This window comes from Carex rostrata, chromosome 18 (assembly GCF_964058835.1).
Source record: "Carex rostrata chromosome 18, lpCarRost1.2, whole genome shotgun sequence".
NCBI classification, from domain to species: domain Eukaryota; kingdom Viridiplantae; phylum Streptophyta; class Magnoliopsida; order Poales; family Cyperaceae; genus Carex; species Carex rostrata.
The window spans coordinates 7134499-7146842 of record NC_135935.1 but is presented as its reverse complement, the minus strand read 5'-3'; the positions used below and the strand labels follow the sequence as shown (position 1 = coordinate 7146842).

At 36.6% G+C, this 12344-nt stretch overlaps 1 protein-coding gene across 3 annotated transcripts; it reads right to left on the bottom strand.

The window, feature by feature from the left end:
- Positions 1–1366: 1366 nt before the first annotated feature.
- Positions 1367–12111, bottom strand: RBR1 (retinoblastoma-related 1). 3 transcript variants are annotated; one of them, XM_078319530.1, is made up of 18 exons: positions 11909–12111; positions 11103–11207; positions 10639–10769; positions 10338–10434; positions 10006–10052; positions 9566–9743; positions 8900–8966; positions 8122–8304; positions 7551–7744; positions 6205–7039; positions 5960–6110; positions 5255–5327; positions 4627–4803; positions 3994–4113; positions 3120–3261; positions 2658–2776; positions 2224–2339; positions 1367–1752 (listed from the first exon to the last, which is right to left on the bottom strand). In XM_078319530.1, exons 1-18 carry the CDS (start codon positions 11936–11938, stop codon positions 1641–1643), a joined length of 2877 nt encoding a protein of 958 aa, XP_078175656.1. In that variant the 5' UTR covers positions 11939–12111; the 3' UTR covers positions 1367–1640. The 3 variants fall into 3 exon arrangements, 2 of the variants coding, with proteins under 2 accessions (XP_078175656.1, XP_078175657.1); XM_078319531.1 differs by having other exon boundaries at positions 2658–2773; positions 11909–12065; XR_013516031.1 differs by lacking the exon at positions 2658–2776 and having other exon boundaries at positions 1612–1752; positions 11909–12069.
- Positions 12112–12344: the final 233 nt, after the last annotated feature.

Below are 12344 nucleotides of genomic sequence, written 5' to 3'. Positions count from 1 at the left end.
AACCTCCGATTTTCTCTGCTCCTCTAACAAATCACTTTCTTTCTTTACCTACTCTTCACACTCAGAGAGGAAGAGAAAGAGAAGCTTTGGTGGGTTCTTTTCTCTCTCAACTGCAACTCATACTAACATCATAAGCTCCCACTTCTATAGAAAATGTTGAGTTGGGAAGAGAACAAAATTAGTAATCACATGTTTTAACCCAATCAGAAACAGAAACATGTTTTAACCCAATCAGAAACAGAGTTGTGAAAGGACAGAGCGATGGAGAGAGAGTTGCGAGCAAGACAGAGAGTAATGGTCTAATGGAGGCATAGCGCAGACATGGCTTTTTTTTTTCTTTTTGGTTCTAGTTTTGACGCATGATGGCATGTATCGAATTTGCCGAGTATCACAAGATATGCTTGAATTACAGTAGATTGAATTTCAATTGTGTTGCTAATTTAAAAGAACATTTTTATTTGAAAGAAAGGGATATATTTGTCTTAAAAATAAATTTATTGAATAGAAGGGGAATAAAAGGAAGAACGTACAAAGAAATATAGAATATTAAGATGTTTTTATAGAGAAATTAGCTATTTTTAAAAGTTTCCATGAGTACACTAAAATTTTTACCTTTTAGGGTATATTTGAGCACCTGCGATCTTGAACAACAACAGTAATAGCTACAAGAAAGCTACAAGATTTTTTTTTTTTTTTAAAATAGAATCAATTTTAAATATTTCAACATATTTTAATGGAACAAGTATCATTGATTTGATTTATATAAAAAGAGGCATCGGTCAAGACAAACATGTTTGCTCCACCGATCCGCAGAATCGGTGAAACCATTTATTAGTAATTTCTATAGTTAGATTGTATAGGTGAGTCATAAAATATTTTTATGCCTCCACCGATCCTACAGATCCATTAAAAATATTAAAAATATTTTTGTAGAATCCAAATCAATAGCACTTGTTTCATTATAAATATTAAATTTGTTTCTATTTTAAAAAAAAAAAAATCAAGCTACAACGTATACCTCATCACCCCAAAAAATGATCGATCAAATTCACAGGAGCAAAAAATTGAAACATGACTGTAGTTGCTGTCAAAAGTAAAATTATGATGGTAATTCGCTTTCTGATGGATGTTGAATGTCTTACCAGAGTGAAATTACGCGTTCCACAGCACAAATTGTTGTGTCAAAGTGCTGATAAGTTAAACTCCAATGGAAACAACTTTAGGGATACGAGGCCCATTACATGACGGCAAACCGACATGTCATTCAAAAACCCTTAATTTGCACAACATTGCTGTAACTACTTTGATCCCAAATGCTTAAACCAAAAACTTGGATGAAAATTCTCTTCACAAAAGAACACCAGAATGGTTTTCAAATGTCCCAAATTCACAACAGCGAGTAATTAAATTAACAACTTTAATTAACATGTCCATACAACAGATATTAGCTAACTACATTTCATTAGCACAAAGCCTAAGTACTTTCGGGAGTTCAAGGGGTTGCTTTCACGCATACAGATATCATAAAGGAAAAGACAATAGAATAAACAAAAATGCAGCTCACACAAGGACTCCCAATAAATAAGACCAAAAGCTGATAAAGAAGCTATACTAAAGTGGTATGTCAGCTAGTTAGTTTTTTATACATGCGGTTCACTCTTGATCTTGATAGGATTTTGGTGCCCAAAGGTGCCAGCAACAACTGAATCGCTCACCATGTCAAAGTTCAACTTTCCATGGACTTTTCTCCCACTGTCAAATCATAAAAGTACATAAATGTGAGACATTTTTTGTTTCAAAAGGGAATTTAGGAAAAATTTGACATCTCCAGACTACCATTGATAGGGGATATGAAAAGAGATGAAATTATACTTCCAGTAACATATTACGTGTGATGTGCTTGAGCATCTCTTTTTGTTTTCTTATCTCACTGACACAATTTCTTACATAGCTCTGAAAAAACCTCAAGACTACTATATCACCCTACTCATGCACCTCTACAAAATAATGATGCCTTCAATCCTGTATGTGATATCTATTCAAAGGATATATAATTCTAAGGTTTTGCAGGGTTAAACAATGAAAGCTACCATGAAATACTCAAATAGATATCTTTCTTTTCTTGTTTTGTCCTAGAAGATACCGAATATATAAACGCAAGGATTTGGTACTAGGAACACGTTCACACTAAATCAAAATACTGAAAACAATGGATGCACATACCAACTGAGGCGGTTATTTATGGCAGTCAAATCCTTTGAAGGACTTTGATACGCATGTGTGCTCTCCCCCACGCATGCATAGTAACTCTTGGAGCTAGGGGAACATAAGGAATCCATCTGCAATAGACATGGAAAAAAACTATTCAAAATTTGCCAGTATTACAATTATCCATTGAGGAATTCTGGAAAAGAGTATTTCTATTCAAAAGAAGTCCAAGGTCTAAAGTAAATGAACAAAAAATTTCCAATCCATCCAGGATGTGGTCCCCACCCACCCATTTAGTGTACCATTACTGACTGGTGTGAAGTGTATTGGCATGCTAGACAAGTTTGAATGCCCAATAGAGAAATCACCAAGGAGATCTACCAGCATGCCACTGGTACTATATCTGACAGCTGTAGTAAGGGTTTTCTACATGAGATTATAAATTAAACCTTGGATGATCTAAGAGGAGAGACATAGATATTGTGGGAGGCAGAAACTTTCTTCGGAGACATATCTGGAATGTTTGGGAAATTTGATACCCTAGGAGACCCAGGCAGTTGTTGTCCTCCTGTATAGAAAGAACAGAAAAATAGAGAAGAGATCATTTTTATGACAATGCACCACTGAAAAACAGTTGGCCAAGAGCTGGCCCCATTGCAGAGGCATGGCTTTTTTATGTTCTAACGCTTTTCTTTTCTTTCTTTTTTTCTTTTATGGGTAAAGGGAGGCTATAGTGCATATATTTGGCCTGAAATTAAATAAAGCTGACCCCTGCATTAGGAATTTCTGTTGGTTTTTGTGCTGCCTTTTCAATCTTTATGCTACCAACAAAAGTCAAGATGCAACAAAAGTTGCTGAACAGTCAATGCTACAGAACAACCCAACAGTGGTTATATCTATCTCCCACGTACCATTTGCTGTGCTTCTTTCTTCAACAGGTTTATTGTTACGTTTCTGACAGGTTGGGCCCAGCTCAACTAGCAAAGGCTTGACGGTAGGAACAAACACCTCATTGTAGAAGGTTATTATATCAACATACTCCACTCCAGTTTTCTATTTCCAAAATAATTTACACAAGTTAGATACATTTATGAGAGCTTTTTTGCATAAAAAAACATGTACTAACCCAGTGGATACAGGGGCGAAACCAGAAAACATTTTAAGAGTGGGCCAAAACAAATCCTAATTTCTCATGGGATATAATCTCCAACCTTTTTTGGTAAAGCAGATATTGCATTTTTATTCTAAAACATTAAAGCAAAAGAAAAGACATTAATCCAATTATTTAGTAGGGAGGAGCAAATGCCCACCCTAGCAATACATGACTCCGCCAATAAACCATATGTACAGTTGTACAAGATATATATTGCATGGAACTTATATACTAGTTTGTAAAAGGAGCATCTATGAAAATCTGGATTGGTACACGGGTGAAAATGCAGAATAAGCCTTAAAAGATAAACAGTTTGGAAGAGATATTGGCAACCAATCTTATTTAACAACTCTAAAAAACGACAACCAAATTAATCTAAATTGAAATAAATTTCATACAATTTGAGAATCATTTGGCAACTAATCAATTGCTGATAGATTGAGTCGTTAATTTTTCAATTCACTTGATGAATGACCAAAAGACTTTCAAACTACACCAAAGTTAGTGTGTGGCCTATCTAAACAATAGAGAACATATCAACAATTTTAATTTTTTATTTCAATAGGTGTTAAATAGTTGTCGTAAATAGTTTGTTGTCAATCTAACATATCTAAAGTCCATAAGGTACATACCCCAGTATTGCTTCGAGAAGGCCAATGAATGAAGACACTACGAAACGATTGAGATTTACATTGTGGTTCCTTTCTGTAGTTGAATATAATCTCCTTAAAAGTCAAGCTTAAGTTAGAGATCTACACAAAAAAAAAACACAGAATTGTATCATATAAATACAAAGAAGTAGTCGTTGAAAATTTGCTTTCCATTTGATCTTTCCAAAACATCATGATATCAAGTTTAGACCAAGGTGCAGGAGCTGGTCAAACTAAGCTACCATACCTAAGGGAAGAGGACCAAAGGCTATTTTGCGTGCCCCGTGAATCGCACAAAATACAAGCTATACACATATCACAAATTCTGACCCCCACTTTCAAATATTAAAGTGATTTGGTTTGTAAATGGCCTTGAATGACAATTTCCTTACTGTGTCACTATAAGGCCCCCCATACTAAATGTCCCTTTTGTTTTTACCCCTATGAAAAAGGGTTTTGCCTCCCTTTTTTTCTTAATGCCTAAAATGCAACACAAGATAATCAAGCTGGACTTGGCCATTTAATACTATTAGTTTTTTACTTTTCTTGACAAGTTAAGAAGGACAAACCACGTACTTTAAGTTCTGAAGGAGGTAAACAAATAAAAAAACATACCTTAGAGACACCATATATGCTACACAAGATAATCTGATCAATGTGGCGGTTGAAGAAAAGAAATGTATTTTGTGTAAGAATTCCTTGCACAAGGCAAAACACTTTCTCCGATACATCTTGAGATAGTCCCATTCTCTCACACATTGTTCTTATCCTTATTGCCGTCAGCTTTGAGATCTACATCAATTGTCTATAAAATTAGTCAAATGAAAAGTCCAAGGCATCTTACAAAAGAAGCCCTCTATTTTCATTATTGCCAGAAAAGAAACCTATACTTCAAATTAAAACCGACTTTAAACTAATTGAGCATAAGCACAATTGGTGTTTGATAGAAATTTTGTTGAACACCCATGTCCTGCAATAATGTAAACAAAGCATATGAAATTGCTAATGGGATATTTGGCACTTTCTCACTGTGCTAAATTCTCAACTTGCAACAGAAAATACTTTCATGAAAGTCGCAATTTCCTTAAATTAATTGCATTTTGAGGCCATTACATAGGCCCAGTCAATGCAAAAACTTCAAACTCGAAAGAAGAATACTTCAGCGGAAATGGTCAACTTGGGATGGAATACTTGAATTTAAGGCAGAAAATGCTATATAATAGAGTAAATTCAAGAATCATACCTTGCAGAAGAAAATTTCAATGCCGGTTTCTGCACAAGTTTGGCCACCTCCTGCTAGATTTGGCCTTGTTGGGCTGCATACAAACTTGTTATTATGTTCTTATCACTCTCCAACTTTAAATTCTTACAATATCATGTTATAGATTTACCCATATTAAACATGTAAAAACAAAATCTATACCCTCCTATCCTGATGTCTTTAACAGTAGCCACCCAACATTCATTTTCTCTTACTGTTTAGCTCGTTTGAAAAAATGGGAAAGAGACTGTACAGACCATGTTTTGAAGTTCTATGGTGTGGATAACCATCAAGTTGATTCGGGCACCTCCATGAGGTACAAATAAATCCTCCCATTATTCTAAGCCAAGTACTAATTGAAATTTCAAGCAACAATTTCAGACCAAGGTTTTGTTTACTTGTTGATATTTTCTGGTTGGAGACCTCATAGTTTTCCTTTTTTAAGGACCCATTTGTGCTTCTTTGCAGATTTTTTCAACCAGATATAGAACATAACTATAAACCTAATGTATGGAAACCACAAGGAAGAGACCGACAGAGCACCAAACAGTTACAATAAGTTCTGCCATGTCTATTTTGATTACCCCTCTAATGTCTGGCAAATGCTCAACATAAAAGTTATTAGCACTACTGCCCAGAGTGGTATGCAAAACCATATACATAAATAAAAATGAGATAATCAGCAACCTTGCAAGAGAAGATTGAAGTGGCAATAGCTTTGATTTGAGGGGACTACAAACTGTCTGAAGCTGTTCTCTTAATGGCGATTTTAATTGGGTCTGATCAACTAGTAGACTTCGCTGTTCTACACGCGGCCTCTTCGGTGACCGCAAGTCCCCTTTTTTATCAAAAAACAATAACAACAGAAATTAGGGTTTCTATGCATGTCTTTGTATATGTACACAGGGTGCTATAGTATATTTAGTACTAACCAGATAAATAGTCTGTCTTTGGAAATGGCAATGGCGGGAGGCCAACACTGCCATGTGTCAAGTTCAGGTTGGCTGCAATTGAATCAAGAGATGGCATCGGCTCAGCTAACAACCCAAGCCTGTGTATTTCACCAGCAAGTCCTGGTCTTGCCACAACCAAGGAGTTGTACAAGGCTGACCCCTTTTCCCATGCTAAGCTTTCTAGAAGTTTCTCCTCCAATCCATTTAAGTGCCTCTTCAATTCCCTTGGCAGTGTCTCCTCATGTCTCACAAACCCTTCTATAACCTTACTCATATCAAAAGCTGTTATGCCTGTTTTCTCTAGAACAGCCGGAAACATGAGAGCAACTGTCTTGTGAGTGGCAAGTACCAGCTCAGCAGAGCACGCCAACATGCACCTGTGAAACCTCTCATTTGCCAGAAGTGGTACCAGATCTGCCACCTTGGAACCATTCCGGAGACCTGACTCAGCTAGACATGTGGCTTCAAGTACCTTGTAGTACAGCTTTTGGGCCTCAGTTTTCCTCTGCTCTGCCCAGATTGGGTCCAACCTACTTGTGGGGTTGAAGATTGACCTAAGGATCATTTCAGCACGTCTGGTTATATTGGCACTAAGATCAGAAGAGAGGAACTTTAGGAGGGTAGGGGAGGGTTGGGAAGGAAGAGGGGAGATGGAAGTGCGGAGCCACTTGGCAGTTGTCATGGCCGTGCTCACTGGGGTGAAGGGTGACAGGTGGTGCACTGTGGTCGAAGGAGAGGTGGGCCTAGGCCCACAATGTGGGGACATTGCGTTGCTGACAGATTTTACCGGCGAAGCAAATGAATCACATTTTCTCTGTACATCACAATGCAATAAGATGAAACAAAGAGAAAATTAGCAAATCCTTCACACGATATCGATCAATTGAAGGCAGATGTGGTTTCTCATCACTTGCACTTGGAGCAAAATTTCTCAGCTCCTTGTGCACAAAATTGCCTTGTCTATTTCACTTGTTTTGAGGTAAATACCGCAAAGCAGTGTTAATTGAGACAGGCTTTAACAATCAACACTTCAAATGAGGTTTAACATTTAATTTTTATCACTTTTACTGTTTCATGGTTTTTCTACTATTTAGTTGCAGTTGTCAATACAAATTAAAATACAAATATATCAAAAGCTGCAATAAAAAAATTAAACAAATTAAACAGTCTCAGCTATTAAGAGAAATTTGAAATAATTGCCATAATTTTAGTTGACTATAAACATGCTATGAATTTCTTGAGACTTGTCTGGCTGTGTTTGTGCATGAGAGAGAGAAACCGACCCCATTGCCAAGGTTTTCAAAGAGAGAGAGAGAGAGACCGACCTTTGATCCAGAGATATTAAGACCGCCGCCAGAAAGACTTCCACTGCCAAGAATACTATTTTCCTCGTTGAGAAAAACTCGCTCATCTATTTCTCCTTTATATTTGATTGCACAGTCATACTCCTTTTCTAATAACTCTATACTCAACTTGCATGATTTCTCCTCCAGGAGACCCTCAAAGTAAGTCAAATGTTCTGTTTAAAAATTGGTTTACTCAACAGTTAGTTGCTCCACAAATAAGCTGACAGAGCGAGGTAGCTTTAGGGTTCTACATTCTTATATACACCCTAGACCAACCTGGTTTGGGCTAACCAGATGAGTCCACTATGTCAGGATCTCAGAATTTCTAACCCTATGGCTGGCAGTGAAGTGAGACACCTGACGTGACAGGTTTATGGACCCAGTCCATATCACGTTTCTTGACCCTAGGCAGGTCAGGTTGAGAGGACCAATTACAAATTTTCTTAAAGTATTCAGGCAACAAATTGCAACCCCTATCTCTAATGTGGAGCATCCATCGACAGCAAGAGCAAACATATAATCATGTCATAACAGGAGCATTATTGTGTACCTGGATCTATGGAATCTAGGGCTTCTTTTTCAAGGTAATCAGAAATTGGGCTTGGTTTCTTCTTCAAAAGATTCTCTATCAGACGATTGGTCTTTTCCAGAGTACTCCTCAATTCATCTTCTGATGTGTTGTGCTTATTGCAAAATGATGAAACTACGTCGATGCCCTTGTCTGATTTCTTAGCTAAACAATAAACCATATTAAAATGAGAAAAGCAAGCACAATGGATCTAAAGAGGTTGTTAAAAGCGAGCCACTCAAACTATAGAATTTTAACTAAACAGCGCTTTCCCAAAACTTGAATTTACAAGAGCAAAATTGCAATACTTGGTAATAATTATCTTTTTTTTGTGTGGAAATGTAAGGATGGACCAGTCCTTGCTAACAAATGTAGCTTACAAAAACCATGTATTTTGAATGAAGTATGAAAAAGCAAATGATACTTTTAAGTACCAATATAACCTTTGCTTACTTTCGTAAAACTATCAATATGGCAGACTTGAATAAGCAAATATACTTTTGGATGATACAAAGATAATGAAGTAATAAGAACAAGATCCCAGCAGTAAGTTGAAAAGGTTACTTATGGATGCTTCAATGTTACACAGATGAAATTCTCAATATCTTAAAGGTGTAGGAGTTTAACAGACTTCCTTTGCTAGCAAAACATGTTATAAGCAGAAAAATTGGGGCCTCAGTTGTAACATTGTAGAAAATGAATGTATAGTGAGCCAATGAAATACCAGAATTGTAAGATAATATAGAGAAATAATAAATACCAAAAAGTGACGCATTACTGAATCTGAAGGTTCTTAAATGCACCGGCATGTGCATTGTAAGCAACACCTACATGTTTAATGTACATCAGGCAACAAATTATTGCAGGAAAATATCCTTTTGTCACCTACAAAACCTCAATATAGTATATATGCTCTTGAAAATTTGTGAATGGTCATGTATAGCACTCGCTCTTAATAAGAGAAGTCTCATCCAAAATAAACTGAGCATTACATAGCTAGTGATAACAGCACCATTTCTCATTTTTCCAATTCAACATCTTAGGGTAATTGGCACATGACATTTAACTATTAGACTGATCCACAACATATATCCTTTAAGAGCGAGCAGGTTCTCTCCCACTCCTAATGATCCCAAATTAAGCTAGACATCAAGCCGACAAAAGTTAGACATGGCTTTGTCACGTAAAAACAAGTTTTGAGCATATGGAAAAGACAAGAGATGCTTTAGCAAACTTTTGGTTGACTTAGTATGACAAATCAATTTAATTCCAACAGGTGGGTATTGTTCGCATATAATCTCATGAACACCGGGTGTTAATTTTAAACATGCGAGTTCTGTGTAGATTTGATGCAAATATGATGGAAAAAGTGCTTTCCAAAAAAAATATTAGTATCCTATTAAAGAAATTATAATAAATGACTCACCAACACAGAGACTAGCCCATTTGTGGAGGTGACAAGATCCTTGCACTGGCCTAGAGCCTGAACTCTGAGAACCAGAAATAGTAACCACCCAAAACGGTACCGGTCCGACATCTCCTCGTTGCTGAAACCATTTGCTTCATTTGTTACAAATAGCTCCTCATATGCACGCCTGTAATACCTGATAATATATAATCAAGAATTAGTAAGTGAGGATATTGTCCTCTTTACACTTTGGTACAATATGCTATGCACATGTGTCGTGACAATACATACAGGCCTATGACACTTGTGATGCTTTCCATGTATAAATAGAACCACGTCTTGACAGGAAAAAAAAAAGGCAAAAAAAATATAACCACATCTTGATAGAAATAACTCAATTACCCTTGGGCCGATCACCAAAAGGTTCAATTTAAATTTAAATAAAAAAAAAAGATTACCTGCTTAGTAGGCTCAAATGGACAATATTGGCTTGCATCTCCTCCAGCTATGGAAAAGAAAAAGAAAATTTGATGTTTTGTTATATTAATTGTTAGTTATGGCAATATTAGGGCATGTTTTGGTACCATAACAGTTGAGTCTGGTAAAATACTTTAGGATGGGTACCAGATCAAAACAGGTACAAGTTTAGCGTCCAATTGATATCTAATTGTTTTAATTCCAATGACTTCTTTCTGTTTCCTTGAGGTTATTGTCTAGCAATCAGTTAATTTCAGGGTAATCCAGGTCAGGTAATTGTACAGCAGGCTGAAAGAAGGAATTTGTTCAATACCTCGAGTCTCTTCTGCCAATCAGAACCATAGAGGCCTGTCAAAATATATCCGGCTTTGAGACAAAACTGACGAAACTCTTTGAAAAAATCTACAATGCTGTTAAATTCAGATAAGAAACAAATTTTCAAAAATTAGCAAGGTCACATTATGTCTTTTGAAAGTTATAATATCGTACAGAAAGTATGGGATGAAAAGGAAAAATCGATGTCAGTACAAAAAAATTACCAATATGGTACAACCCTGTTAAAATATGAACAAAAACAAAAATGAGAGAGGGAGGGAGGAAGAGAGAGAAATTACTTGAGCTGAAATGCCCTCACAATCTGGCAGAGTGTAACAGTAGCCTGGTTTTCTTTCTCTGACCTCTCTTTGGTTAGCTTGATCACACAGTGCACAATAAATGCCCACCAATATTTCTCCATCTCCTCTGGCTACACATTTGCAAAGGAAAAAACACCAGATTTAAATATGGAAGTAAATAATTCATCAACAAGAAAATAAATCCAAGTAGACAAAAGCAAATCTTATGATTAATTGGTTTCTCCTTACTTGCTAAGACTACTAAAACCCAAATTGCCATTTTTGAATGATATAGATGGCTTTGGAGTTCGCATGATTAACAATAACAGCTAAAACTTTTTTGGAACTGATTGAAAATTAAAAAATTTAAAGCCCAAATGTAAAATCAGTGCTATAGTGTGTAGACCCTAGATATGAGAAGATGTTACATTTCAAATACAAAAAGGTGTATATATATTTTTTACCAGTCCACTCCCAAATGTAGATAAGCTGGAAGTTAGTATATGTTTGGACACTCTATATAGGTGCATAGCTTCTGTGATCATGCTCTCTTCTAGCTCTAGCTTGACCTGGATACAATTGGATCAACAACAAATTTACTAATGATTAGCGCAACAGAACCTTCTTTTGACAACTAAGCCTCAGTTTGTAAGAATTGTTGAATCAACGTGTTAGCAAAATTAACCTCAGTGGTCCTTAATTAAACCTCTGTGATCCATGTACAATAAAACTCACCTGGGCAATTAAGATTCTACTTAAAGCAAATAGCCTCCATTGTTGTCATTTTTTGTAATTTGACCTCAACAGTACCTCCTTTGAGGTACTGAACACTAAACAAACCATGAAAGATTTAATTTTCATCAAACTTAGTCAAACTGGCCCGTGAACCAAATCACTGGTGGTAGGTAATATATCAGCAACTAATTTATGGCGATTTAAAAGGCCATCATTTTTCTTTCTTTTTTTTAAATATGAGCGCTATTTCAGGGCATAATATCTCAGCACTTCGTAATTTACTGAAAAACCCATCCGAAACCAATTTGACAGAAAATCGTTTTTCTAACTATTTAGCTATGCCTCAGGTTTAGCGTTAAACCCCGGAAGTCAGTGAACTTAGAGTAGAGACTCAAGAAAAAAAAAAAGTTCCCAAAACCAAATCGCTCAAAACTTCAGAAGCATACAGATCTATGGCAATGCTTCCTGAATTAAGAAACAAAGTATGCGAATTTAATCTACATGGCATACTGGACATACAGAGAGAGAGAGAGACCTTGCAATAGTGCAAAAACTGGGCCTCCATTGCACCAACGGTGACGTACCGACTCGCCGGAGTCCGTTGCACGAGAATCTCGGATGGCACGAATCTCGAGGCTATTCTCTCTCTCTCTTTCTCCTCCCTTCTCTGAGCCACTTGTGTCTCTGGTATCTAATAAATTTCCCTCCTTTTCTCCGCCGCCCCCTTTAGCATTCCTCCGCGGGAAAGAGGGAAGCATGTGCGTAAAGCCGTGAATCAGATTTCAGATACACCCGGTCTACCATCTAAAATTGTTAAATTACTAAAAAAACATGGGCTGGTCATTTTTTGTACCGGGTCCACCGAAGTAAATACATCTGAGGACCCCATTCATACAAAATGAATTCGTATCCTCTGCATTAACTCAAAAAGGAATCTTTTGAGTTAATATATCTGGACATCCGATGAGCTT

Coding starts and splice junctions, on each gene's coding strand:
- RBR1 (XM_078319530.1), bottom strand. CDS start 11,938: ATGGAGGCCCAGTTTTTGCACTATTGCAAG. Junction 10,435..10,638: donor GTGAGGGCATTTCAGCTCAA/GTAATTTCTCTC, acceptor TGAATTTAACAG/CATTGTAGATTTTTTCAAAG. Junction 9,744..10,005: donor CATTTGAGCCTACTAAGCAG/GTAATCTTTTTT, acceptor ATATATTATCAG/GTATTACAGGCGTGCATATG.